Here is a 27,741-nt window from a genome sequence, read left to right on the forward strand (position 1 = left end):
GGACACAGGCGCCCACAAGCCTGCCCGGCTTCCCTGCTTTCCCCATCCAGGGCCAGCACTGGGCGGGGGAGGCCAGGCCGTCGCCGTCCTTCGGGAGGGGAGGCTCGGCGACCGGGGAGGGAGCCAGGCCGGGGCCAGAGGGGTCCTCCCGAGCTGGCGCACCAACTCCGGCCGTTCCGAAGGCGACCGACCCCGGTGCAAAGCTTCTCCGGAGCAGCGCAGGGAAGGGGGGAAAGGAAAGAGAGGAAACGGGGCGCCCAAACAGTCCCGCCCGTCCCTTATCAGCGTCCGAGGGGAAGGGTGGAGAACCGAGGAAACAGCGGGGGCCACCCGGAGCCCGGGCTCTCCCCGCCCGCTCGCACGCCCGCCCGCCCGCCCGCCCCGGAGCGCCTTTGAAACTGCGTTTCTGCGCCTCTCGCTCTGCGCCGCGGCGGCGGCGGAGGCAGCGGCGGCGGCCGCGGCAGGAACCCGCGCGAGGCGCGCAGCCAATCGGCGCCGCGCTTCCTCCCGCCGCCCGCCAATGGCAGCGCGCGTTCTTGGGGCGTGCGCGAGCCCGGCGGCTCCTCCCCCCCGCCCCCTCCGGCTGGTGTGTGTGTGTGTGTGTGTCTGTGTCTGTGTGTCTGTCTGTGTGTCCGTGTGTGTAGGCTCAGGCTGGCTGCGGGCTCCGGGCTTGGCCGCACTTGCTCGCTCGTCGGTCGTGCGCCGGGGGCTTTTGTGGCCGGGGCCGACCTGGGCTTTTGTGTCCCGACTTGGTGCGCTGCCCCTCGGCGTTGCTCCCGGCCAGGGATCCCCCTGGTTGGTCCTCCTCGTCCTCCTCGTCCTCCGTCCGCGCGGCGGCGGCGGCGGCGCATCAGCCTCCCCGGGGGCCAGCAGCAAGCAAGCGAGCGAGCGAGCGCGCCGGCGTTGAGCGGCGACCGTAAAGGGGGAGCCTCGGAGGGGTCCGAGTCGGCCGAGCCCGAAGATGCCGGAGTTCCTGGAGGACCCTTCGGTCCTGACCAAAGACAAGTTGAAGAGCGAGTTGCTCGCCAACAACGTGACGCTCCCGGCCGGCGAGCAGCGCAAGGACGTGTACGTGCAGCTCTACCTGCAGCACCTCACGGCGCGCAACCGGCCGCCGCCGCCGCCGCCGCCGTCGTCGTCCTCGCTCGCCGCGGGCGCCAACAGCAAGGGGCCGCCCGACTTCTCCAGCGACGAGGAGCGCGAGCCCACCCCGGTGCTCGGCTCCGGGGCCTCCTCGGGCCGCGGCCGAGCCGCCGTCGGCAGGGTAAGGCTCGCTCTCCCCACCCCCCACCCCACCCCGTCCGCTCGGGGCCACGGAGGCCGGCGTTTTGGCGGTGGCCCGCGGGCGCGTGCTCGCCCTCCCGGCCTGGGGTCCCGTCCCACCCCACCCCACCCCGGTGCCCGCGGTGCTGTGATCGCCAGGCCGCTGGCCCGGGAAGGGAGGGAGGGTGGGAGGGAGGGCACGGAGAGGGGAAGGATGATCGGTGCGAGCCGCCGCGGCTCGGCTACTTGGCTGCTCGGCCCCGCAGGTCGGGAGCCGGTGTAGACGCGGCCTCCTTTTGCTAAAAGCCGCCCCCCACCCCGCGGGCTTGGCCTCTTGCACCCTGGCTGAAGTTGGAGCATTTTCCCGCTTTCGGGCCCGAGTGCGTCGCCACAGAGTGTCAAGAGCGCTCCCTGGAGGGCAGTTCGCGACATAGTCATTTCTGGCCGATTTTTTTTTGAACTGAAGACATTCCCGCCTTTTTTTTTTTTTTTTTAAATGTTGTGTGCCTCCGGAGGGCTTCTTGGAACCGTTGGTTTCCTCGTGCGTGTTCCTCGTGTGCGGTCCACGGGCCCCGCTTCTCGTGGGTTAAGCTTTCCTGCAAGTGGCATGCTTCACACCGCGTTTGCAAAAGTAGCTCCTAGTTAGTAAGAGTTGGAGTTGTTTACCGTTTTCAAGATTTTGCTTGAGGGAGGAAGGATTCCGAAGCAGGAAAAAAAGTTTATGACATGCTGATGTATTAATGTTACGATTTGAAGCCTCAGACCCTTGAAATCTAAGAGAGGTTCCTTCAGATGTTTACTGTTTTGCTTTTTTGTTGTTGTTCTTTGGGTACGTTTTAAATAGTATTTTGTTGGTTTATGCTTAGTTACCAGAATTCAAGTCATAAAGAGTAATTAAGACTCGTGACTGGTGTAACTTAAAATCTTTGAAAGACCCAGTGAATGTTTTGATTGGAGTTGTTGCTACTGTTGTAGCCGGGGGAAAAAAAAATCGCGGCTTGCTTCTCTTGGTGCTGGGAATTGAACCCACAGCCTAGTACAGCGTAGCATGTGCTAGCGCGGAACCACACCTCGGGCCAGTTGCTTCTTTGAAAGTTTTACGGTGTTTTGTTTAATCTTAGTGTTTTGTTTTGTTTTTGATGTCTTTCGCTGATTGCCCAAATGAGAGAAGGATACGTCATAGGCACGTGTGGATTTAGATGAGAAAACTTCACCGAGCTTCTTTTCCCGATGTCTTACGTCGCGCACATGGTGCTGTCTAGTAAGCACTGGCCGGATGATCGGGTGGAGAGGTAGATGGGATCTCCATCGTGGCGATCCTTAGCTACTTGCTCTAGTTTAAAAACGAATAAATACGTAAATGTTGACCAGCCGCACCCTATTATATTACTGTCTTTGGTGTCTCCCTATTTGTGGATTTTTGGGGGCAAACATACCACTTTATTACATTTTTTAATTAAAATAATGGATTTAATCTGGAATTTTTACTTACATGTGTATCAAGTTCTTTCCGGGTTTTCTCCCATTGACTCCCCGCCCCATTCTGCCCTCCCAGTAGTCCCTTTACCCCTTTCTACTTTACTGTCCGTGCTTTTTAAAATAATATCGAGAGTCTGCATATGAGAAAATATGCGATATTTGTCTTTGGAAGGGAAGCTGAGATAGGGTCTCATGTAACCCTGACTGGTCTTGAGTTCACTGTAGTCAAGGATGACTTTGCCTCTGACTCCCAGGGACTGGGATTATGGCGGTTCACCATACCTGAGTGGCTAGTTTCACATAACGTAATCTCCAGTGTCATCCATTATGTTTATGACATGATTTTGTTCTTTATAGACAAAACTCCTTTGTGGCCTCGCCTTTAATCCCAGCACTTGGGAGGCAGAGCCAGGCGGATCTCTGTGAGTTCAAGGCCAGCCTGGGCTACAGAGTGAGATCCAGGACAGGCACCAAAAGCTACACAGAGAAATCCTGTCTCGAAAAACCAGAAAAAACAAACCCTCCCTCCTCTCCCACCCCACCCATCCCCCGTGGGCGCAGTGATTTCATTTGGTGGCTATTCCATGCTTTTTTGTGGGTTTAAAGCCACTTTAGGGGGCTAGGGAAATGACCTGCCATGCACAGTCTGTTCTCCAGCACCCACGTAAAGAGCTGAGTGCAGCAGTAGCCTGTGTCTTTAAAAAAACAACCGTGGAAGACACGCCCACACACTTTAAGTAGATTTTACTAGCAGCGTGGCTCAAGTCAAACTCCAGCCTTTAGGATACCGAGGCGGGATCACAATGAGTCGATGTGGGCTGCATTGATGAGACCCTGTCTCTAAACAAGAGAATTGCTTTTTAGGGGTGTTTTTGTTTTGTTTTTAAGTTTTTCGAGACAGGGTTTCTCTGTAGCCCCGACTGCTCTGAGCTTGGCTCTGTAGCCCAGGCTGGCCTCAAACTTCGAGATGAGCCTGCTTCTACCTCCTGAGTGCTGGGACTAAAGGCTTGAGCCACCGCACCCAGCTGAAGTGCACCCCTTTATCTGTTTGTTTGTTTTGTTGTTTGTGGTTTTTTTTTTTTATGGATATTAATGATTTTATTTTGTAGAAGAGGAAAAACAGGTTCAGGTCAGACAGTCACCAGTTTAGGGCAAGATGTGGAAGCCAGAAGGTCTCCTCAGCAGCTTTAAAAAGATTATCATTGGTCTAGTAATCCCACTTTGGTGTTTTCCCATAAGAGTTGACCACACTTTTTTTTTTTTGTTTGTTTGTTTTTTGTTTTTTGTTTTTGTTTTTGGAGACAGCGTTTCTCTGTGTAACAGTCCTGGCTGTCCTGGAACTTAATTTGTAGACCAGACTGGCCTCGAACTCACAGAGATCCGCCTGGCTCTGCCTCCAGAGTGGAGTGCTGGGATTAAAGGTGTGCGCCACCACCGCCCTGCTCCTTTTTTTAATTGTATGTGTGTGTATGTTTGGCCTGCATGTGTGTATGCCCATCATGTGTATGTGTTCACTCATTCCCCAAGGGGGCCAGAAGAGGGCATCAGACCTTCTGGAGCTGGAGTTAGATGTGGTTGTGAGCCTCCCTGTGGGTGTTGGGGATCAAACCTGGATCCTCTGGACAGCAGCCAGTGCTAGTGACCACTGAGCCATCTCTCCAGCCCCTTCTCCATCAGCTCTTTTAAAAGGTAGCACCCCCCCCCAAAAAAAAGAAAAAGAAACGGGCATAGTGCAGGCACCTTTAATCCCAGTACTCAAGGGGCAGTGAGTTTCCCACAGCCAGGGCTACACAGAGAAACCCTGTCTCAACCCCCCTTTACCCTACACACACACACACACACACACACACACACACACACACACACACACACAAAGGAGGTAGCATTTGAACTATCCTGGTACTTACTTAGTAAGGGGAAAAAAAAGATACTTTCCATTTCAAATGGCACATGGTCAGGCAGGTATTCTGTTATAATCGTCCAAGTGTATAAGCCATAAAGCTTCTGGCTATATGTAAAAAAATTAAATCCCAGTTCATCTGGTGGAGGCAGGAGGATCAGGAGTTCAAAGTCATCTACATAGTGGGTTTGAAGCTTTCATGGGGTACATACTTTTTTTTGGGTTTTTCGTGACAGGGTTTTTCTGTAGCTTTGGAGCCTGTCCTGGACTAGCTCTGTAGACCAGGCTGGCCTCGAACTCACAGAGATCCGCCTGCCTCTGCCTCCCGAGTGCTGGGATTACAGGCGTGCGCCACCACCGCCCGCTGGTTACATATTTTTTATTGTTATTTTTTAAAAGCTGTGTTATTTCCTCATCCCAGCTCCTCTTTCCATGAAAGATCCTACCCTTTTTTTTTTGAGCACCTACGGTAGAGTTGTGCTGAACCTCGAGTAGAGGGACAGTTTAGGATGCTCTAGGCGCTGTGTCACTTGGGGGTGTCGGCGAGGCAGAGTACCTGCTATGTCCTGTGTGTCTTCAAGCTAGCTGTGTGGCAGGGGTTCTTTCGGGGGGGGGGGGGTCTCATATATTCTCCACCTGCAACATTTAAATTTTTTTAGGTGTGTAGCCTTGATTGGACTCTTATCAACTACCCAAAATTAATATTGGCCATCAGTTGACGTATTGTTTTAAATACATGAGTAAAATGAGTTTTTATTTCAGAGTCTTAAGTTACCACTTTTAAGTCTTGTAGAACATTTATGGTTGTTTGTGTAAAGTTATTCTCCTGTTTTTCCTGCTGTGATCTCCCAAGTGCTAGATTGCAGGCTTGTGCTGCCATGCCCAGTCTTTTTATGAATATATTAAAGGATAAATTGTTTCATATCACCACCATAGTATTTTACCTTGGGTGCATATGATTGGGGGGAGCTGTGTGTGTGTGTGTGTGTGTGTGTGTGTGTGTGTGTGTGTGTGTTTTGGTTTTAGGGTTTTAATTATCTGTCTTGATATCAGTATTTTTAGGTGTTACAATTATCTAGATAGTGGGCACAAGAGTAAACATTTATGGAGTTGGCAGTCTGCCTTTTTGTCTGAGTGTGCAGAGCATGAAAGTTGAGCTGTTAGGGATGCGGTGGAGTGTAGAGACATCCTTGAGTGAACCTGTCCAGGAAGACTGTTTTGTGCTGGGGGTTACTAGAGAGCACACTGAAGATTTAATAGATTAGCCTTGCTCTCAGTTTCCTTACTTTATAATGTGGAGATATTAATGTGTCTGTCCCACAGGATTTTTAAGATTCTTTTTTGTTTCTTTGAGACAGGGTTTTTAGATGTAACCATGGCTGTCCTGAAACTCTAAGTAGATCAGGTTGGCCTCCCAACTCAAAAATCTGCTTGCTGCCAGGTGGTGGTGGTGGCGGCACACGCTTTTAATCCCAACACTCCCAGCACTCAGGAGGCAGAGGCAGGTGGATCTCTTTAATTCAAGGCCAGCCTGGTCTACAGAGTTAGTTCCAGGATGGCCAGGGCTACACAGAGAAACCCTGTCTCTAAAAAACCAAACACAAACATCTGCCTACCTCTGCTGGGATTAAATGTGTATGCCACCTTGCCTGGCTTAATTTTTAGAGTTCCTTAAGTTAGTGCAAATATAATACACTTAAAATTCAACTGGATACATAACGGTGTTCAGTGGAATGTTTTGTAATAGTAACTGGATATACTGGTTCATGCCTCTAGACCTAGAACTCGGGAGGCAGAGGCAGGAGGATTGCTGGGAGTTCAGGGTGACCCTGAACACTTGAACACTGGCCGCTCTTCCAGAGGAACTGGGTTTGCTTCTCAGCACTGACTTGGTGGCTGAAATCTGTAACTCCTTGTTCCAGGGATCTGATGCCCTCTTGTGGCCTCCGCAGGTACTGCATGCACACGGTCTATGCACAGTGCATGCTAGCAGAGCAATCCTTCACATAACTTTTTTTTTTTTTTAAAGAAAAAGCGCTACCTATATACTTAACGTTAGGATAATTCTACACAGTTACTACTTCTTTCTTAATTGAATCTGCAGCCTTGTTAATTATATGTACAAATTACCCACCTCCCAAGTTTTGTTCTTCCTAAATGTAATATTTATTAGGTGACGTTTACTTTCCTCCCAAGGCAGATTAAATTTTAAAATCAAGCGGCCTGTTGATGGTTCACTTTATGAGAGTATATTGCCCACTCAAAAAATTTCTTTGTTCACTTGAAGTTTTTTCATTTTGGAAGTGTGAATCGGTTTCCTGCTTCTAAAAGCCTACATTATTTCCTTTTTCTTTATTTTCTTTTATTTTTTTCTTTTTGAGGGCAGACTGGAACCCAGGGCATACTAGGCAAACATTCCACTGTGGAGCTATATTCACAGCCCCATCATTTCTAATAAGAGATAGATTTCTTTAATGACTTAATTTTTCCTCATCAAATTGCACTTTGATTTATTTGATTTATGGATTAATCTTTTTGTTGTTTTTGTTTTGTTTTTCTTTTTTTTTTTAATTTATTTATTTATTATGTATACAGCATGTACGACTGCATGCCAGAAGAGGGCACCAGATCTCATTACAGATGGTTGTGAGCCACCATGTGGTTGCTGGGAATTGAACTCAGGACCTCTGGAAGAGCAGCCAGTGCTCTTAACCTCTGAGCCACCTCTCCAGACCTTGTTTTGTTTTTCCAGACAGGGTTTCTCTGTTGTTTTTGGTGCCTGTCCTGGAACACACTGTGTAGACCAGGCTGGCCTCGAACTCACAGAGATCCTCCTGCCTCTGCCTCCCGAGTGCTGGAATTAAAGGTGTGTGCCACCACTGCCCAGCCTAAACTGTTTCTTTGTTTTAATCTTTTACTCCATGTGTATGGGTGTTATACCTGCATGTATGTCTGTGTACCATTTGTCCAGTGCCCTAGGAAGCCACTCACGTCCCCTGACACTAGAGTTAGAGAATGTTGTGAGCTACCAATTGGGTGCTGGGAATTAAAGTACTCTTAACTGCTGAGTCATTCAATGGCCCCAAAATGTGATACTATTCTTGCCTTTTTTTCTCATGTTCTCTTACATACTATACCCAGATTACTCAAACTACACATTAAAAATGGTAGCCTAATATGAAGAATCAGATTGGGTCAGACATGGTACCATGGTTGTAATTCCAAGACTCCAAAGAATATGTAAGGTTCATATTAGATGTGTTGACCAAAGTTAATTTATTTTACTTTGTTTTTATTTCCTTTTGAACACTTGATTGTGTCAAAAGACACACTATTACTATCTCCTCGTAGGCAGAGCCTTGACATTGAGCCATACCCTCACCTCCAGCAGCAGTGTTTAGCATCTAAGTTACTTGTGTATCAGGCTTGTACAGTCTAACTACAATTGAACTTAGAAAAGCCTTCCAATAATGGTTCTTAGTTTAGCCAAATTGCTGTGGCTAATGTAACAATAAGTCACCTGTTGATAGCATAGAGAATGTTGTGTAAATGAATACCTTTCATGTAGAGAAGGTAATTGTACTTTGTTTACAGAAAGCAACAAAGAAAACTGATAAGCCCAGACTAGAAGATAAAGATGACCTAGATGTGACAGAGCTCTCTAATGAAGAACTTCTGGATCAGCTTGTGAGATACGGGGTGAATCCTGGTCCCATTGTGGGTAAGTTGATAAGTCTCAAATGTCTGTTCTAAGAAGCAAGAGCCCAGAGCATTTTTTACTTTCAGGAATGGTTAGAATTTGGGTCTTCAGGGACTGTCATTATTTATATAACCAATCAACACTTTAGTTTCATTAACTCTAAATGAGGAAGATAAAATGAGAGTTTCAGTAGATGATATGTAAAATTACCTATTGCTGATGTTGTCCTAGTCAGTGGTCATTTTGAGCTGTTCTGTAAGCCTTGGATCTTATCCGGCAGTTGAAGAAAATCTGGTCAAATCCTCTCAGTCAATGAGCAGAGTGCAGATTACTCAGTTCCTAACTAACAAGTTCCATTTCCTGACTAGCATTCAAGTCTTTTTAACTCTGTCTTGATAACCCTGAAGAACAAATGAAACAGAAGGCATGCAGAACTCAGTGTTCTAGATTCCTCCTGTGCTCTTCTAGATGGCAAGAGTTTTGCCAGATTAGTTATGATTTTCTTACAGCGTTTAGGCAACAACCCTAAGATGAGAAAAACTAACACGCAGCGTCAGGGCTGTGTAAAATTTTAAAGGCTGGAGGAAGATTGGGTGGGTTTTGTTATGGCTATAGTGGAAACAATGATTTGGTTTTGTCTTTTGTTTGCTTGAGCCTGGGTCTTACTATGTAGCCTACCTAGCTTTGCCACTCAAGGGCTGGATTTAAAAGTATGCACTTCATAGGTTATTCTCAGACAAAACTGTGGCTGTAATTACCTATAGACATTTGATATCTTTTGTAAAATTCTGAGAGACACTGAGATGTATATTACATGAAAATACGATAAATTACATGTTAATGTACCAGTTGTTTGTAGTAAGACTACTTATATAGTAAATAGGTGTTATTTGTGAACAATAAACCAGTTGTCATATCATCTTCCAGAAATTAAGGAAAGATGCATACCTAATGTAAGTAGAAAATTAAAGACATTCAAGTATGATTTATAGAATTTGACCCATGGTTCACTGAGTATTTATAGGCATATTGATCCCTTAATGTTGTGAAATATAGTCATTTTTTGTTCAGGGTTCCCATCTGTTTATAAAAAAGCTCTTTGGGGAGCTGCAGAAATGGTTCAGCATTTAAGAACACTAACTGCTCTTACAGCAGATCTTTGATTCCCAGCGCCCGAGTGGCTAACACCTATCGGTAATGGTATACAACACCCTCTTCTGGCCTACACAGGCACCAGGGACATGACGCACAGATAGACATGCCAGCAAAACACCCACTAACATAAATAATAAAATCTTTTTAAGAAAATTATAATCTTGTGCAGACAGTGGTGGTGCACACTTTTAGTCCCAGCGTTCAGGAGGCAGAGGCAGGCGGATCTCTGTGAGTTCCGGGACAGCCAGGGCTACACAGAGAAACTCTGTCTCAGAAAAAAGGATTATGATCTTGTATTAACATCTCAGAGAAACAGCCGTTTCAGAAAAGAGTTCATTATGTATTATATTTAATCACTTTAGAAACAGAAAGCATGTTGCTTAAAAACTGGTTTCCTGTAGGGGCTGGAAAGATGGTCCCAGTTTGAAGACTCCACTGCCCTTGCCAGGACCTGAGTCTTGTCCAGAACCCACACTGGGTGGCTCACAATGGCCTGTGACTCCCGCTCCAGGGGGAGCTGGCTCCTCTGGTCTCCAGGCATCTGCACTGCACACACACATAATGGTTTTTTGTTGTTTGTTTTTAATCTTGTAAAAAGACAGTTTATGTCAATACTAGTGGCACTTCTGCCTTATCCCAGGAACAACCAGGAAGCTGTATGAGAAGAAGCTGTTGAAGCTGAGGGAACAGGGAACAGAATCACGGTCATCTACGCCTCTACCAGCAGTCTCTTCTTCAGCAGAGAACACAAGACAGAATGGAAGTAACGACTCCGACAGATACAGTGACAACGACGAAGGTAGGGGTTTAAATGCTCTCGTCACATTTGTGGGTCCCCGACTCGGTGTTGACCGTGAAGAAGGGAAAATTAAAACAGTACGGACAAGATAGCTGTCTGAATAGCCATTAACTTCTGCTTCAGATGGAACCTTTCTCAAAATTTTTCTTTCCCCATTATCACAGCTCCAGAAGAAATCATTAATTTGATATCTATCTTTCCAATTTTTATATGTAATGATCAGTTTGATAAATGCTGCTTTGTTTTTTAAAAAATCTAGATAAATGATATACTGAGTCTTTTATGTGTTATTTTGTTCCTTGTTATATTTTTTGGATCATATTTCATGTTTGTGTTTATTCCTTATAATAAATATATAGTGTTATATGACGTTTTCTTCTCTATTGATAGGCATACAAGTTATTTAAAAGATTTTGCTTACGTAATTTGATTTCATGGCAGTTTTGGCCATGATTTTAAATATTTTTGAGAACAGGAAGTACATTCCTTTTTAAATTAGAGTAAATGCAGAATTTGGTACTTGGAGTTTTAACTCATAATTTGCTGATTTTGTAAATATTTAATTTGACCGTGCCTTTCAAGGCACTGTGTCCCAGATTGGTTTTCTGGGAGTGTGAAGTATAGGGTCCTTTTCTTCAACAACACTATTTTAGCAAGGAGGCACAGAATAAGACCAGCCCAAACCAGTCATGCTTAAACTTCCTGCCTCTTTTGCCTCTACAGGGAAGAAGAAAGAACACAAGAAAGTGAAGTCCACTAGGGATTTTGTTCCTTTTTCTGAACTTGCATCTGCTCCCTCTGGTGGATTTTTTCAGGGTATTTCTTTTCCTGAAATCTCCACCCGCCCTCCTCTGGGCAAGACGGAAGTGCAGGCAGCTAAGAGAGTCCACACTTCTAAGGGAGAACCCCCCAGGGAGCCTCTTACTGACACAGCCTTGCCTGGGAAGGGACAGGTGCAGAGGTTGGCCGCTGGACGGAATGTATTTGTTCCTTCCGAGTCTAGCTATGATAGATGTGTAGAGAAAAGTTCTTCATCATCTGCTCAGCGTGAACTCGCTGCCAGGCTGGCCTCTGCTGCAGCTTCTCCCTCACTGATGAGAGAGACCACTACTACTTACTGTAAAGACGTAGTAGAAAGTATCTGCCGCGGAGGGAAAGGTAGAGCTCGGCCATCCAGTGCTGAAGGGCCTGGTGTTGCAGATCAGTCCGTGATCTCTAGTGAAACAGAGGTGCTGCAGGAGTCAGAGAGGTCCCAGGTCATCTCTCCACCACTTGCTCTTGCGATCAGAGACTATGTTAATTCTCTGTTAGTCCAGGGTGGGGTCAGCAGTGTGCCTGGGATCTCTAATTCTGTACCCACACTGGATATAGAAAACATATGCAAGAGACTTAGCCAGTCTAATCGGCAAGAGTCTGAATCCCTGTCTCCTCCCCGCAAAGTCCCCAGACTCAGTGAGACGCCCGGAAAGGAAGGGGACTCAGGTTCACGTGCGGCATTTCAGAATACGCCTGCATCTGAGCACATGTCTTCTTTTGCCAAGAGTGTTGTCTCCCGTTGCCTTACAACCTTAGGGATAGAAGTGTCTCAGCAAGCACAGCAGGATAAAGTAGATGCCTCCGAACCGTCTTTTCCTCTACACGAGTCGATTTTAAAAGTGATCGAAGAGGAGTGGAAGCAAATTGATAGGCGGCAGCTGCCTTCACTGGCATGCAAATACCCAGTTTCTTCCAGCGAGGCAGCACGGGTATTATCGGTTCCAGCAGTAGATGATGAAATCCTGGGGCTTGTTCCCGAAACCACCCCACGCACCGCAGCAGTTCAGGCGTCCTCCACTGAGTCTTGTGATAAACATTTGGACTTAGCTCTCTGTAGATCTTATGAAGCTGCAGCATCAGCATTGCAGATCGCAGCCCACACTGCCTTTGTAGCTAAGTCTCTGCAAGCCGACATAAGTCAGGCTGCACAGATCATTAGTTCAGATCCTAGTCATGCACACCAAGCCCTTGAGATTCTGAGCAGGACCTATGATGCAGCTTCGTATCTTTGTGACGCTGCGTTTGATGACGTGAGGGTGTCTGCCCAGATCATGGGGTCTTCTACTATGGGTCGGCGTTATCTGTGGTTGAAGGACTGTAAGATTACCCCAGCTTCTAAGAATAAACTGACTGTTGCCCCCTTTAAGGGTGGAACACTATTCGGAGGGGAAGTACACAAAGTTATTAAAAAGCGTGGAAATAAATAGTAATGTAGTTAAAAACAAAGGGACTTATCCTTGATTGTAGAATTTATGAACATTTCTAGGAATTCTAGCAGCTTCTGTGCCAGAATTTTCTTTTGAGGCCTTTTTAATCTCCTAATAGCACTAATTTCAAGGTGTTAAGCTTCCACTCATCAATTATAGTATAATTACACACAGAGAAGCCTAGTACAGTTTAAGTTTAGTTCACATGTTTGTCTCACATAAGTTTATAGCTTCCTGTTTTACATAACACTTTTACACAAGTCTTAAATTGTTTTCTTTCTGATAAAAAATTTTACAGCTCTTAGACTTAAAAAGAATTCCAGCAATTAAAGTATCAGTAGAATCACCATTTTTTTGTTTTGTTTTTGTTTTTCCAGATAGGGTTTCTCTGTGTAGATCAGGCTGCCCTTAAACCCACAGAGATCTGCCTGCCTCCACCTTATGATGGGGTTAAAGGCATGCATCCCCACCGCCTAGGGGCCTCCCTCTTTTTATCAGTGCCATTCACATACTTCTTTAGGCCTCAATCAGGGTTGAACATTGTTTTGAATCACTTAAACATTTGAACATTGAATCACTTAAATCATTGTTTTGTTTTTTTCCCTTCTCACAGGAATTTATTTTGAAAAGTCTAGTGTGCAGGAAGGCCAGGTCTCAGAGCAGTGACATAGACACACAGCCCTTGTGATTTCAGTCTGCTCTGCTTCTGCTGCTTATTTTCATTACACAAATCTTTGGCTAGGAGGCCTTTTTGTCCACTCATGACATTGCAAGACATCTCCAGGCGACCTTTGCACTTATTCTTTTCGTCACTCTTGGCTAAGTAGCCACACGTTCTAAAATTTGTCCACATTCTTGTTCATGCTTTTGTCTCCAACAGACTTTATGGTAATTCTAGATCAGTGTGACTCTAAGTGCCAGTCCACGCGTGCTGATTCAGAGACACTCTGCAAGAATAGAAGGGAGGGAGCTGGAGAGATGGCTCAGCAGTTAGGAGCACTGGCTATTCTTTTAGAGGTCCTGAGTTCAATTCCCAGCAACCACATGGTGGCTCACAACCATCTGTAATGAGATCTGGCGCCCCCTTCTGGTGTGCAGGCAACATGCAGGCAGAACGCTGTATACATAATAAATAAATAAATCTTTAAAAAAAAAAAAGAATAGAAGGGAAAGGGCTGCATCTCAGTGCTAAGGAGCATGTGCTTACCATGCACATGGCCCTGAGTTCAGTTCACCACCACCCAAAAAAGTTTCATGAAAGAATTTAAACCTAGGGATACTTTGTAAGAGAATGAGAAGAGGTACACCACATGCCTGTATGCATGTACACACACATTCACATGTGCGCTCACTTTAGTGAAAAAAGCAATGTACAGTTATATGTTCTGATAGAGGAGGCAGCCAAGTCATATGAGCATGTAGACCACACTGAGGAACACAGCTGTGGATAAGTAGATGTTCTGATACAGTTGATGTTCACTCAACATGACTTTTGTTAGATGAAAAAGACACTGGGAAGACAGGGCTTTTTTTACTTACATGTATGTAAAGGTGTGTTGTATGTCCTGAGTAGTTAAGTTTCAGATCTGAATGCTAAAAGCAAATTTGAATTATTTTCTAAAAACCTTAAGAAATTTTACTATACTCCAATGTCTGTGTCTGTATGAAGCAATGTATTGCCTTGTTTTCATGTGTATGGTTGTAAGGTAAGGTAGCTTGGTTGTAGAGACATGGAAAATGGTCTTAAGCATAACCAAATACAGTCCGTTGAGTGTACGTGTCTACTACCTGTTCTCAGACTGCACATGCCATCTCTGCACCATTGTTACTTGTCTTCTAAATGTACATGTATCCATGTACCTGTTAAGTGCTGTGTGGTTTCTTAAAGCGATGTATCCCTGTAGAATGCTTCTACAAATTCAATAAAGTTGTTAAATTTGAACAGTTTGTGTGGTCTCCAGAAACATGTTTTATGTGTGTTTTCTTCTTGGAGTTTCAACAAGTTGAATATTTGTGGATGAACATACCTTTTCCATTTCATCATTGAAACATTCCAGCAGTATAACTGAAAATATTCTGGTGGTCATATGTCCTTTCCACTATTTAAGGACCATATATTTAATTGGACGTTAAAAATCTCAATTTGAACAAGGACTTAATTTGTAACCAGATGACTTATTTGTCTAATCAGTTTCCGCTTTGCTGGTAGAGTGGATTTTATAATACTGAGCAGTGTACCAGTACTGATAGGTTCATAGATCTAGTGCCGGTTGGCCGTGGAGTTGGTTGCTTGGTCTAATTGACCTGTCTGAACTAGTTGGTTCAATCACTGTCTTGGGAGAGGGATGGCAGGTGTATTTGGACTAAGAAGATTAGACAGGAGGCTCAGCAAGGCACAGAGTTATCTTGATCACTTTGAAGCATGGCTACATTGAGCTTGTATAAAATTAAACTTTAAGACCAGATTCTATTGTTTCTTTGCTAAGAAAGCAAAATTTTGGAACTAAAAGTTTCAGCATTAATTGACCTGCTTTATTATAAATGACCACAAAAGTAAAAAAGTTACGTTTTTGTTCTGTTTTGAGGCAGTTTCACCTTGTAGCACAGGCTAGTCTTGAACTCTAGATCTTCCTGTCTCTGCGGCCCCAGGTGCTAGAGTTACAGGTGCGCCACCGTGGCTGCCAGGAATTAGATTTTTCAGTATATTAAAGATTCTGTGTAGGTTTTCAACTTATGGTAAAAACCAAGACTACAAGAATTAGAATACTTGGCTCTTTATTAAACTGTGTTATTGGGTTAATGACTATGATATAAGAAACTTCATTTTATTTGTTTATTTGGTGCTAAGGATTGAACCCTGCACCCCCTAATCAAATGATTGGTGCTGCACAATCTTGTTTTTAAAATTTGCCCTTTCCACATGTGACATTTTAATTTACTAGCTAACCTTTGCTGTATTGCAGTAATCAATTGCCTAGACTAAAGAATACCTCCACATTTGCATTGGTTTTTAGTGAAAAGCCTCCACAGGAATAGTTGGAATTCTTCTATGTTTAAGGTTATTCTAGGGGTGGGAAAATGGACAAGAGTAAATAGGAAGGAATAATCAAATGAAACAGTGGGAAGGGATAAGAATGGACTAAGATTATAAAAGTCGAGGTTTGGGCTGTTTTGTTTTTTGTAAGAAGGTTTGTTTGTTTGATAAGTTTTACTAAGCAGTTTTGCTCCACCGACATACTACGATAAACAGATCGTCATGTGTACTAATGTGCCTAAAACCAGGTTTCCAAAGTGATATGAGTAAAACATAACTCAAGTGTTTCAGTAGATAATGCTTTCTCCAATGTTATTTCCAGACTCTAAAATAGAGCTCAAGCTTGAGAAGAGAGAGCCACTAAAGGGCAGAGCAAAGACTCCCGTAACACTCAAGCAAAGAAGAATTGAGCATAATCAGGTATCTGAAGTTTTATGATCACCCTACACCGGTGTAAGTCACCTGAGCAGCACTCCTCTGTCTTGTGTTGTGACCATTGATAAATAGTTGGCGTGCACACTTACTCGTCCAGCTTACTCGTCCACTTAGTCTCATTGTTAAATGGTATGGAAAATAGATACACTGGATTTGTCAGTAGCGTTCATACCCTGTGGTGTCTATCCCGTGCTGAGCAGTCTGGTGTTGGTCATCCTGCCCATTGTTCATTTTGATGCAGCGGATTAGAACCTGGGATCTCAGGTGTGCTAGGCCAGTGACATCATACTTCCTTTGGAAAGAATTGTTTTAGAAGATAGAAATATGCAAAGCTACACAGAGAAACTCTGTCTCGAAAAACAAAACAAGAACAAAAAAAAAGAAGATAGAAATAAAAGTACTTTGGATACAGCTTCTTTGGAACTTGGGAAAACAGTTTTATGTATTTGTCATTGTGTCTAGATTTTTAATTTACCTTGTTTCCTCACTTGTAGCTTTTTCCTACACTATGAAGCTAGTGTGGTTCTAAAACTACATTATTTAAGATAAAGATTTACAATTTGGGGATGGGGTGAGAACAAGATACAGTTTCCAAAAGGAAAATTACAGGAAATTGGGGAGAAAGTAAGTATAAGGCATCAATAAATATATTACTTGACAGAGGAGCATTACGGGCTCTGATTTAGGGTTGGTACCCAAGGTTCTTTTCCTCATCCTTACTCTTCAGCTAGACACTGTGTTACTTTGTTATTCATCTGTCTTTTCCACGTTCTGTCTGCCTCATTTCTGTGGTGTTTTTGAGACAGCATGTCACTATATATCCCAGGCTGGCCTGCAGCTTGTCGACCTTTCTGCTTCCTGAGAGATGGGATTACAGGTGTGCACTGCTGTGTCCTGCTTCCTTTCTTTTGTGGGGTTGAGGTGGAGAGGCAGGGCCCAGGGTACCTCTGCCTGACCCTCCTGCCTATACCTCCCAAATGCTAGGTACAGGAGTGTACCACCATTCCTGACCAAACGTGCTTTACTGGGTAATTCAGTTAAGGAATCTGAACAGTATACTAATTCCCACTACAGCCCTTTTCTCCTCCCTCCATGTGGTGACCATAATTGATCATGACAGTGTTTCCTACATTCTAGAGGTGGTAGGTTGTTTTCATTTTTTTCCTTGATATCCTGTATAATCTGGTATACTGGAGACTAGACCTGTGTGTGACAGTATAGTAGACTTTTTTTAGTCACAATAGAACTGTTGGATGTCTGCTAGAGTGGTCTTTCAGTCTCTAGTAGTTGGACTAAGGCTACTATAGCAATTTAAGCACAAGTGTGTAGCTGGTGACTACTGTATTGGACAGCATAGACCCAAGGGTTAATCCGGGTTTGGATTCAGTTTCTTTGACAAGAATATTTCATGAACGATGTTGTAGCTCTCCTTTTGATCATTTCAGGAAACAGCATGAATTTGCTTTAAATATACTAAAATTAATTAACAAGTTCAGATGTTGAAAGGTTGACTCATCTGATATAAAGCTTTGTCTGGCCTTTTCACTTAAAGGTTTTAACAGCTGTGGATGGTATTGCCTAAGTCCATGATTTTATTTGAAGTTACAAAATGATGACTTTTCTCTTTGTCTTATTATTTGATATCCATAACTGTTTTATTAAAAAACTTTCTTTGCTGGATTCCTTAGTTGCCTTGAAGTAAGATCATACAAGAAAACCAGAAAAATACCTTGATTTGCCAGTTTTTGGTTTTTCGAGACAGGGTTTCTCTGTAGTTTTGGTGCCTGTCCTGGATCTTGCTCTGTAGACCAGGCTGGCCTTGAAATGTGAGTTCTAGAATTAAAGGTGTGCACAACCACACTGGATGATAAATTTTTGGTTTTTCAAGACAGGATTTCTCTGTGTAGTTTTGAGTCTTTCCTGGAGACCAGTTTTGCACTTTGGAGACCAGGCTGACCTCGAACTCACAGAGATCCTCCTGCCTCTGCCTCCCAAATGCTGGTATAAAAGGCATGCGCTACCACTGCCCGGCTGATAAAGTTTTTATGCTGTGATTTTTGTATTCATGATTGGTTGTGATCCAGTCATAACCCCCATCACACCCAGAGCCTGCTGCATGCTGTCCAAGCGTTTTACTGCGGCTCCTTTACCAGCCGGGTAAATAGGGTCTGAAGTCTCATTCCCTTATTTCCTCCATCCCTAAGGAGAATCTGAGCACGTGATGGCACTTCAGGTTTACAGATAGATGTTATAAACTTGGTTCTGACATGTGTCTATGCTGAGTATCTTGGCTCTTCTAATTACACTTTTCTTAATTTAAATATCATGTTTTACATGTTTCAAAATAATACTAAGGTTGCTAAATGCAATCCAGTGCATTTTCATTAAGATACCTCACTAGGATATAAAGTACTGTGTTTAAAATCTTGTGAATGGCTGCTTCCTTTTTAATTTGTCTTCTATAGGAAGTACTCGACATAGATTATTTATATTTGCTCCTTTCCCTTTACAGCACTCTTACCCTCCTTCCATCTGTCCTAGAGTTCACTCCAAATCAAAACAGATGTTTCCTTCCCATCTCTTCTGCAGCCTCATCCTGCATACTGAGATTTGTGGGTATGCGGTAATTGACTCAGCTGCCCTGTCCTTTAGTGAGTGTGTGAGAAGTTGTTCTCACTTACATGGTGGTTATGCCACGACAAGCAGCCAGCCATTCGCAGGTAGCACCTGGTCTTTGTCAGTTGGTCTGGGGAAATGCGGAAGTGAAAGTATTCTGTAGTTTTTGCAGGGTATCACCAAACGTCTTTGCCTCACAGCAATACTGAGGGTACTGTTCTCTATTGGAGTAATACAAGTCAGTGTGAATGGTCATGTTAATCATGCTTTACCCGAGTGTGGGTAGTGAACACATGGGGGTAGTATAGCTTCTTATCTTTAGTCTCATTCGTATTTATATGTTCTCCCTCCTTTCTCTCCCGCTGTCTTGAGAATCAGATCCAGGAACTCTTACATGTTAGGTACCTATACCCCTTTGCTAATACTTTGAGAGAGTCTTACTTTGTAGCCCACGTGAGCCTCCACCTCCTCATCCCACTCTGTCAACATCTTGTGGTTTACAAGTGTACCATCATGCCAGACTTGGGTATATCTTACTGTAAAGTAATTTAGTACAGATTTTTTTTTCTTTTTCTTTTTAAATTTATTATATATACACAGTGTAATGTCTGCATGTGCCCTTGTAGACCAGAAGAGGGCACCAGATCTCGTTACAGATGGTTGTGAGTCACCATGTGGTTGCTGGGAATTGAACTCAAGACCTTAGAAAGAGCAGCCAGTGCTCTTAACCGCTGAGCCATCTCTCCAGCCCTAGTACAGATTTTTTTGTGTGTAGTCTTTTGTTTGTTTTGGTTTTAGTGTGAGTAGAGACTTTTGTTTGTTTGCTTTTTGGTTTTTCGAGACAGGGTTTCTCTGTAGCTTTGGAGCCTGTCCTGGAAAACACGTTGTGGACCAGGCTGGCCTGCTTCTGCCTCCTGGGTGCTGGGACTAAAGGCTTGAGCCACCCCACCCAGCTGAAGTGCACCCCTTTATCTGTTTTTCTCCAACTCATTCTTTATGGTTTTTCGAGACAGGGTTTCTCTGTATAGCTTTGGAGCCTGTCCTGGATCTCACTCTGTAGACCAGGCTGGCCTTGAACTCACAGAGATCTGCCTGCCTCTGCCTCCCGAGTGCTGGGATTAAAGGCGTGTGCCACCACTGCCCAGCAATAGGTGGGGTTTTTTGGGGGGGTTATTTTGTTTTGTTTCTTGTTGGGATGTGTAGCCTTTACGAGCACAGCTCCTGTATTCTCACATGCCTCAGCTACTTGGTATCTTCTGACTCATTCCTCACTTGGTAGCTTAATCAGAATTCAGTGAGAAAAGATTGGTTTCTTCCATGTGTCCCCATGATAAATTAGGACTTCTGGGGAACATCTTGGTGACGATCAGTGGGACTGTGGTTCTTAATTGGCTCAAAGCATAGGGCACTCACCTTATGTACATACTAGTAAGAAAATCCTCTGTGTAATTGATTGGTGCATCTTTCTAAATTCTGCCATTAAATGATCGTTTTATTTATTTATATTTATATATATTTATATTTATATATTTATTTATATTTATTTATATTCTCAAAGTCAGTTGCTATGAGTGGCGGTGTATTCTTATAGTTGCAGCACCACTAGGTGGGCGGGCGTAGGAGAATCACGACCTTGAGGCCAGGTCTGAGATGACAGGTGTGTCACCAGGATTGAGATGCGCAGGCTGGTGGTGTAGCCTCTATTTACATACTTGGGAATTTGACTATTAATAGGAATTGATTACGTTTTATTTGTATGGTTTGTCTTTGACATTAACTTTACATTCAACAGAGATTCTCTCACTAATAGCAGGATAAGGAACCCTGAGGTTCAGATTGTGAGTCAATAATTTTACGTTGCTGATGTTGGAGAGATGACTGAATGATGGTTAAGAGCTTTTGCAGAGGCCCTGAGTTGGGTTCTCAGACTCATGTCATGGTTCACAGCCGCTTATAACTCCTGCCCCAGGGATCCAACACCCTCTGTGGTCTGTGATATGTATGTGTACATGAGACACACACACACAACACACATAATTAAACATATTTTTTTTTTTTTTTGCTGGGCATTGGTGGTTTGTACCTTTAATCCCAGCACTTAGGAGGCAGAGGCAGGTGGATCTCTGTGAGTTCGAGTTCAGTCTGGTATCTGTAGAGAGAGTTCCAGGACAGCCAGGGCTGTTAAACAGGGAAGCCCTGTCTCAAAGGAAAAAAAGAGCTCTTCTAATGTCAATCCAAGTAAAGATAAACATGAATGGATTAAGAGACTGCCATTATAGGGTTTGGGTGGTGGTGCTTATAGTAAATCGGGGTGATTATCACAGGCTACGAGTAAAAAGTAGCTCTTTAGATTTACTAGGTACTAACTGAGACATAAAGCTGCCATTGATGTTCATAAACTGTTATTGGATTTGAGCTAGCCTGTAAGAACTGCTAAGGATTTCTTCCGTGGTGCTAGTGACTGAACATGGCATTGCATGTACTAAGCAAGCCATGTCCTCAGCCCTAAGTTACTTTTTTTTAAATCGGTCTCATTATGTACCCTAGGCTGTCCTAGAACTTGTGACAGTTCCCTTGCTTCTGCCTCCCTGAAGCTAGGACTACAAGTGTGCCACTGTGCTCAGCTACTAAAGTACTTTTACAATGAGGGGGGTCCATTTTATCCGCCCAGAGAGAGAGAGACCTGGAGCTGGAAGGTGACACTGTCTGCTTTCTGTAGGGGGTGAGAACACAATTGCAGTTTGACAGTGACTGTTAGGGGCCTTGCAGCCTAATTATTTCCGGGGGCGGGGTAGGGGGGCTTAACTTACAGGTGCTTAGGAAATTTTGAGTTTAGAAAGTGGATTGTAACAAATGACACACGTATGAATCATGATTAGTCTGCTTTGCTTTCTGATGATTACAAGGCAGCAAAGTCCGTGTGCCCTTAGAACTATTTCAAGGGCATAGCATTGTTTGTAACTGCTGGCATTGGGAGAGTTGTTGGTGTCTCGGTGTGCTGAAATGGTCATTATTAAGGTGTTTGCGGTAGAATCTGACTTTTAACGTGTCGTACTTGACTAGAGCTATTCTCAAGCTGGAGTGACTGAGACTGAGTGGACAAGCGGATCGTCAAAAGGCGGAGCTCTGCAGGCGTTAACTAGGGAGCCCACAAGAGGGCCGAGGAGAACTCCAAGGAAAAGGGTGATGAAGGCTTAGTGCTTAGAAGTGGGTTTTCAGAGCGGTAGGGGTTTAGTGATTATTTACATTTATTGTTTTTGTTCTGTTTTCAAACTAACAGGTGGAAGCTTCACAGCATTTTCGTATAGATGGTGCAGTAATTTCAGAGAGTACTCCCATAGCTGAAACTATAAAGGCTTCAAGCAACGAATCCTTAGTAAATATGTTTCATAAACTATCTAAGTGCTGTTCTTTGTATTACCCCTTAGGTGGAATTTGGGAGGTGGTGAATTTTGGCAAATCACAAATTTATATTACATTTTGAACTAATTGACTCCAAGTTTCTGGATTTTAGAATCCAGAATGTAACCATTTTACAAGTAAATTTAATTCATTGAACAAGAATCCTAAATACTATGAAAATACTTTTTACTAAATATTTGAAGAATTACAAGAAGGTCACATATGAAGCACTGAATGTGTTTCTAGATCTTGTTACCTAAACGTTTAGTAGGGGAAAGTCAAATATTGCAGAAGTGGAATATCTTTTCATTTTAAGTGTCTTTGCTATGTTTGGATAATTCTGAGTCTGAACAATTTGAATCTTGGCAGGTTGTCAATAGGTTGACTGGAAATTTCAAGCATGCATCTTCTATTCTGCCAATCCCTGAATTCTCAGACATACCCAGAAGAACACCAAAGAAACCATTGACGAGAGCTGAAGTAAATGGATACAATTTAGCCCCTGCTTCATTCATCTTTCAGACTTGTTCTTTTAAGTGGGAGGGGACAGGATTTTCCTGGGAGGTTTATGTATGTTGGTGTGTGTATATGTGTGCGTATATGGTATAAAGACACTTTTAGTTTTGAAAATGGGAATTAATATAGCATGACCTACTAATAATACCATGCTCTTGCTGCTGTGTGGCTCTTCAGTTCCTGATTGCAGGGGAGTTTGGGTGCTGCTTGTAACATGCTCTTTTTGTCATGGATCCAAGTTTAAAATGCTGCTTGGGCTGTGGGGAAACTGCACTTTCGTTGAAAAGTCAAGCAATAAGACTTTCAAGTAACGGGTAACTCCTGTATAACCGATCTTTAAAATGCTAGCTGCATGGCTCATAAGTTTAGTCTTTGGCAAAGGAGATGAAATTTTCGATTTGAATGGCTTGATTGACTTAACAAGATAGAGGTCTACATTAATTAGGCGTCTTCTGTATTTAATCCTTTATCACAGAATTTCTAACAGGAAGAAACAAACAGTGCACTCTTAATGCAAGACAAGGAAAGTCCGTAGGGAATTTACAGTTTGGTTGCAGGGTATTCCCCCTTTAATGTGTGTCGTTTCCCTCCAATAACTACCTTAGCTACTGTTCAGTGATGACATTTGAAGAGTCTTAGAGGCTTGTGAATACCTAGATGATAACAAAGCCAGGCTAGATGAGAGGGTGTCCCAGAATGTTTGTCTAAGTGTTTTAATTACTGCATATGTATACTGAATTCTAACTTGTGGCTGTTTGTTTGTTTCTTCCTAGGTGGGAGAGAAAACAGAGGAAAGACGAGTGGAAAGGGATATTCTCAAGGAAATGTTCCCCTATGAAGCATCTACTCCAACAGGAATCAGGTACTTGGATGGCTTAAATGGAAAATGGATATATTCTAGGGAACTTTCAGTTCATCATCACAACATTGTTGTAGCTTTGTTCTCAGAATCAAGTGGTTCTTTTGTGAACACATTACTTCCTCTCAGCTGCTATGGTTCACCTCCATGGAAATCGAATCATTCAAAATCTATTTTATCAAGCCGGAGTATTACATGTAACTCTTTTAAGGAGAAAATGGAAACAGGGTTTGACAGAACTTAGGATCAAATTCAGGGCCTCATACGTGTTTGGCGAGCTCCATGCCACTAAATTATGCATGAACACGCCCCTTTGTTTATTTTTAATTTTACTTATTTTGTGTGCTCGTGTTTACTTGTGGAAGCCAGAGGTAGACACTGGATGTCCACTGACTTCTGTTGCTCCCCACTTACTGTTTTGAGGCGGGGTTTCTCATTGACTGCAGTTTGTTGATGTGGCCAGAATGGTTACTCCACTGGGCCATTTCTGAACCCTTCTTCCTTATATTTTGAGACAGGGTCACTCACTAACTCTGAAGTTTACCAGTTCAGCTAGATTGACTGGCCAAGTAGCCCCAGGAATCCTATCTTCTGCCTTCCCAGAGGGTAGCTCTTGGAGTTGGTTCTCCTACTTCACCCTGGGTTGTGAGGATCAAACTCAGAACCTCAAGCTTAATGGAAAAGCAGTGAATGGGTTTTCACTGGCTGAGTCAGCTGACTAGCCAAGAGTATTCGAGTGTGCTCGTGGGAATTGATTGAACTTGGTTCTCATGTTAAACAGCAAGCGCTGTGTCAACCAAGCCACTGCCCTGGTTTTGTGTGGCCCAGGCTGGCATTGAACTCACCGTGTAGTTGAGGATAACCTTGAACCCGTGATCCTCATGCTTTCACCGAAGTGCTGAGTTTGCAGGTGTGTGTGCTGCAGGCGGATTTGTTTTTGTGTGGGCAAGTCCAAGCTTCATCACTCTCGTCAGGTCAGGGTTGGTTTCTCCTCCCGGGTGGGCTGTCAGTCATTAGGCTTGAAGATTCACAGCCAAAGCGAGTGTCTGTCTTTCTTTTCCTTTTAAATAACCTTTAAGACGGTTAGAGATTATTTATCCATGTTTTCAGTATTATGTTATAATAAATGATGTAGCTAACTTTTTTTGGAGGGTTTTTTGAAACAGGTTTTCTCTGAAGCCTTGGCTGTCCCGGAACTCACTCTGTAGACCAAGCTGGACTCAAACTCAGATGCTGCCTGTCTCTGCCTCCCGAGTGCTGGGATTAAAGGTTTTTGCTACCACACCTGGCTAAAGGTAGCTGAAGAAATGGCTGTGGGTGCTGGGACCCAAACTCTTGGCTTTTTGGTTGTGCCTAGTCCTTTTTAAGATATTTGTTATGTATACAACATTCTGCCTCCATGTATGCCTGCATGCCAGAAGAGGGCACCAGATCTCATTATAGATGGTTGTGAGCCACCATGTGGTTGCTGGGATTGAACTCAGGACCTCTGGAAGAACAGCCGGTGTTCTTAACCTCTGAGCCATCTCTCCAGCCCGCCTGCAGCTCATTTTTAAGATGAAAATGTATTTGGGCTTTGACTCCATAATAAAATGCCCACCTACCATGTGAGGCCCTGGCTCACCTCCCAGCACCACCACAGAAAGAAAAATGTAACAAATGGGCTCTCTGCTTTTTTTTTTAATGTGTCAGTTTGCTGCTGCTGCTGCTTTATACAGCGTGCTTAGAAATAAAAGTTGTGCTAGTTTGTTGTTGGTCTGAGGGATAATCTTCTGAAATTCTCTCACTTTCACAGCGCTAGCTGCCGCAGACCAATCAAAGGGGCAGCAGGCCGGCCGCTAGAGCTCAGTGACTTCCGGATGGAAGAGTCGTCGTTCACATCGAAGTATGTCCCCAAGTATGCTCCCTTGGCAGATGTCAAGTCGGAAAAGACGAAGAAGGGACGCTCCATTCCCATGTGGATAAAAATGTTGCTGTTTGTTGTTGTAGCAGTTTTTTTGTTTTTGGTCTATCAAGCTATGGAAACCAACCAAGGAAATCCCTTCTCTAATTTTCTTCACGATGCTAAAATATCCAACTGAAGAAGGCACTTCGGCACACTCACCTTGATCTCCTGTTTTTAATAACTAGAAAAACATTTGTGTCCATTGTTGACTGAAGAACTACATTGTGATTTCACCTCAGTAAAGTTAGTGTGCATTGAAAACAAGACGCATACATGGACCTCATTTCAATATTTTGGACTTTGGAGATCACACTGTGCCATATGAATAATTTTTTTAGCTCTGGAACTTTTTTGTAGGCTTTATTTTTTTAATGTGGACATCTTATTTCACTTTTGGGGAAAATGCATTGTTTTGTGTATTTGAAAAAAAAAGGCAAAACATGGTGATGTAATGTGAAGCTACACATTAAATACTTGGAATTCTTACAGAAAAGATTTATGACTTATTCTCTACTGAGTAAAAATGTTACAAATGTGAATGAAGTTCAGTAAGAGAGGGTCAGGCATTTGTGCTTCCTGTAATGCCGTGGTATGTTGTTCATGGAAGGTACACCAGTAAGCTCTTCTGGAACCTCTGCTATGATGGTATTGCTGGTGCAGCCTATCATGCTACTTCCGGAAATACTTCTCATATCATATCATGAAAGTCCTACTTCATTAAAACCATTTCAGTACACTTGGTTTTCCACAGGGATCTCTTAGGGCAACACAGATACCTGTTTCAGGCTACTGTTAGCCAGCTGGGAGACGTCATTGGAATCTTGTACTTTTTATTTACAGCAAAGCATTGATCTTGTCAATCCAGCTTATTATCATAATATTCTTTAGGTAAATAAGTGTGCAGGGGTGTTTGTTTAGACATTAGAAACTAAACACTGGTCCTGTTTCATTTGGATTCATTGTTTCAATGTCTTCTATTACCAAAAAAATTTTTTTTTTTGCCAGGGAGTTTTTGTTTTGGGTTGAGGAAGGGTGTTTATGGGGTTTTTGTTTGTCTTAACCGTATAATTCCTGATGTAATTTGATTTAAAAGTATAACATTTGCTTTTAAATCACATACGCAGTAGCGAATGCTTAATTTGTAATTTCAAATAAGGTGGGCATTATGATTTTATGTACTCTTGAAATGATTAACAATATCCTTATGGTTGTCTTATTTTTTAGCTGAAATTTACCTCATGTATGGCTTAGATAAAGTTGCAGTAGATTTAAATTTTAGTAGAATCAAGTAAAACATAAAAATTTTAAACTTAGTCTTTTAAGTTGCAATTTTACAGTCATTGACCGTAAAGCACACTAAAAATGTAAATTATTTTTAATAACATCCAAAATGTAAAGATAATTTTAATTTTTAAAAAGGAAGAAGCTGAAAAAGAGTATTTAGACCAGCACACAATTTTCTATTATTGTATTTAGCTTTTAGATATTTCGTAGACATTTTAAGCAAACTTTTGCCGTTAAGACCAGAACATATAGGTCTGGTCTTTCAGGGCATGTGAGAAACTGACTTGGATCTGAAGTGCTTGCCTCTCTGAGTAAAAGTGTCTCTTTTGAGATGAGCCACAGGGGGGCCATGTTTTACTCAGTTTTTCCACTCTTAACATAATAGCCATTTGTTTTCAGACATTGCTTCTCATGTTGCTTTCAGTCTTTTGTTTATAATTAAAAATTATGAGAGGCCCCATTTAATGTTTAAAAATGTGGGGAGATAAATCAGACTTAACATATGTAATGTCAGTCAAATAGGAAAAGTGTGGTCCAATATAGCAAAAGTAGGACCCAGTAAAACATGCCCCCCCCTTTTTTTTTTAAATGTGTACTTGGTCTTTTGTCTGTGTCTGTTTTATTCCACTAGAGTCAATGTGTCCTTGATGTAAATGCAAAGCATTTATTAACTCCTAGCTGTAGACTTTACAATATAATTCAATAATAAAGTAATTAACCTCTAGTTTTGTTGTTGTAATAAATGATTTTCAGATAGCTTAAATTTTAAGATTTCTGTATATATAGCATCTCTCCTGTGGTATTTATAGATTACGCTTTAGTTCTCATTTGAATCTCTCCCTGCTTTCTATTTACTGTAGTAGTTGGGTCTTTATTTGTTCCAAGGTGTAAGCGCTGTGTAGTCATTAGAGAATGGCATTTGGAATCTCCCAAAGCTCCTCTTTCTGTAATGCAGTGACTTCTCCAGTCTGTCCTTCCCGGCCATGCCTCCATGTTTACTGTCTCCACCACCTCTTTTTTGAGACAGGAACTTACTATGTAGCCCTGGCTGGCTTCAAACTCACAGACCTGCCTCCTAAGCGCCCATTAAAGGAATGCACATTCACACCTG

At 43.1% G+C, this 27,741-nt stretch overlaps 1 protein-coding gene across 5 annotated transcripts; it reads left to right on the top strand.

Annotated features, from left to right (window-relative positions):
* Window positions 1–885: 885 nt before the first annotated feature.
* On the top strand, window positions 886–27,741 carry Tmpo (thymopoietin). Of its 5 annotated transcripts, XM_059245746.1 has the most exons (9): window positions 886–1,264; window positions 8,237–8,363; window positions 10,138–10,296; window positions 15,896–15,993; window positions 21,688–21,807; window positions 21,905–22,000; window positions 22,396–22,506; window positions 23,316–23,404; window positions 25,197–27,741. In XM_059245746.1, the coding sequence occupies exons 1-9, from the start codon at window positions 962–964 to the stop codon at window positions 25,480–25,482; spliced, it is 1,389 nt and encodes a 462-aa protein (XP_059101729.1). In that variant the 5' UTR covers window positions 886–961; the 3' UTR covers window positions 25,483–27,741. The 5 variants fall into 5 exon arrangements, with proteins under 5 accessions (XP_059101729.1, XP_059101730.1, XP_059101731.1 ...); XM_059245747.1 differs by lacking the exon at window positions 21,688–21,807; XM_059245748.1 differs by lacking the exons at window positions 21,688–21,807; window positions 21,905–22,000.

The sequence above is a fragment of the Peromyscus eremicus genome, chromosome 18 (genome assembly GCF_949786415.1).
Source record: "Peromyscus eremicus chromosome 18, PerEre_H2_v1, whole genome shotgun sequence".
NCBI classification, from domain to species: domain Eukaryota; kingdom Metazoa; phylum Chordata; class Mammalia; order Rodentia; family Cricetidae; genus Peromyscus; species Peromyscus eremicus.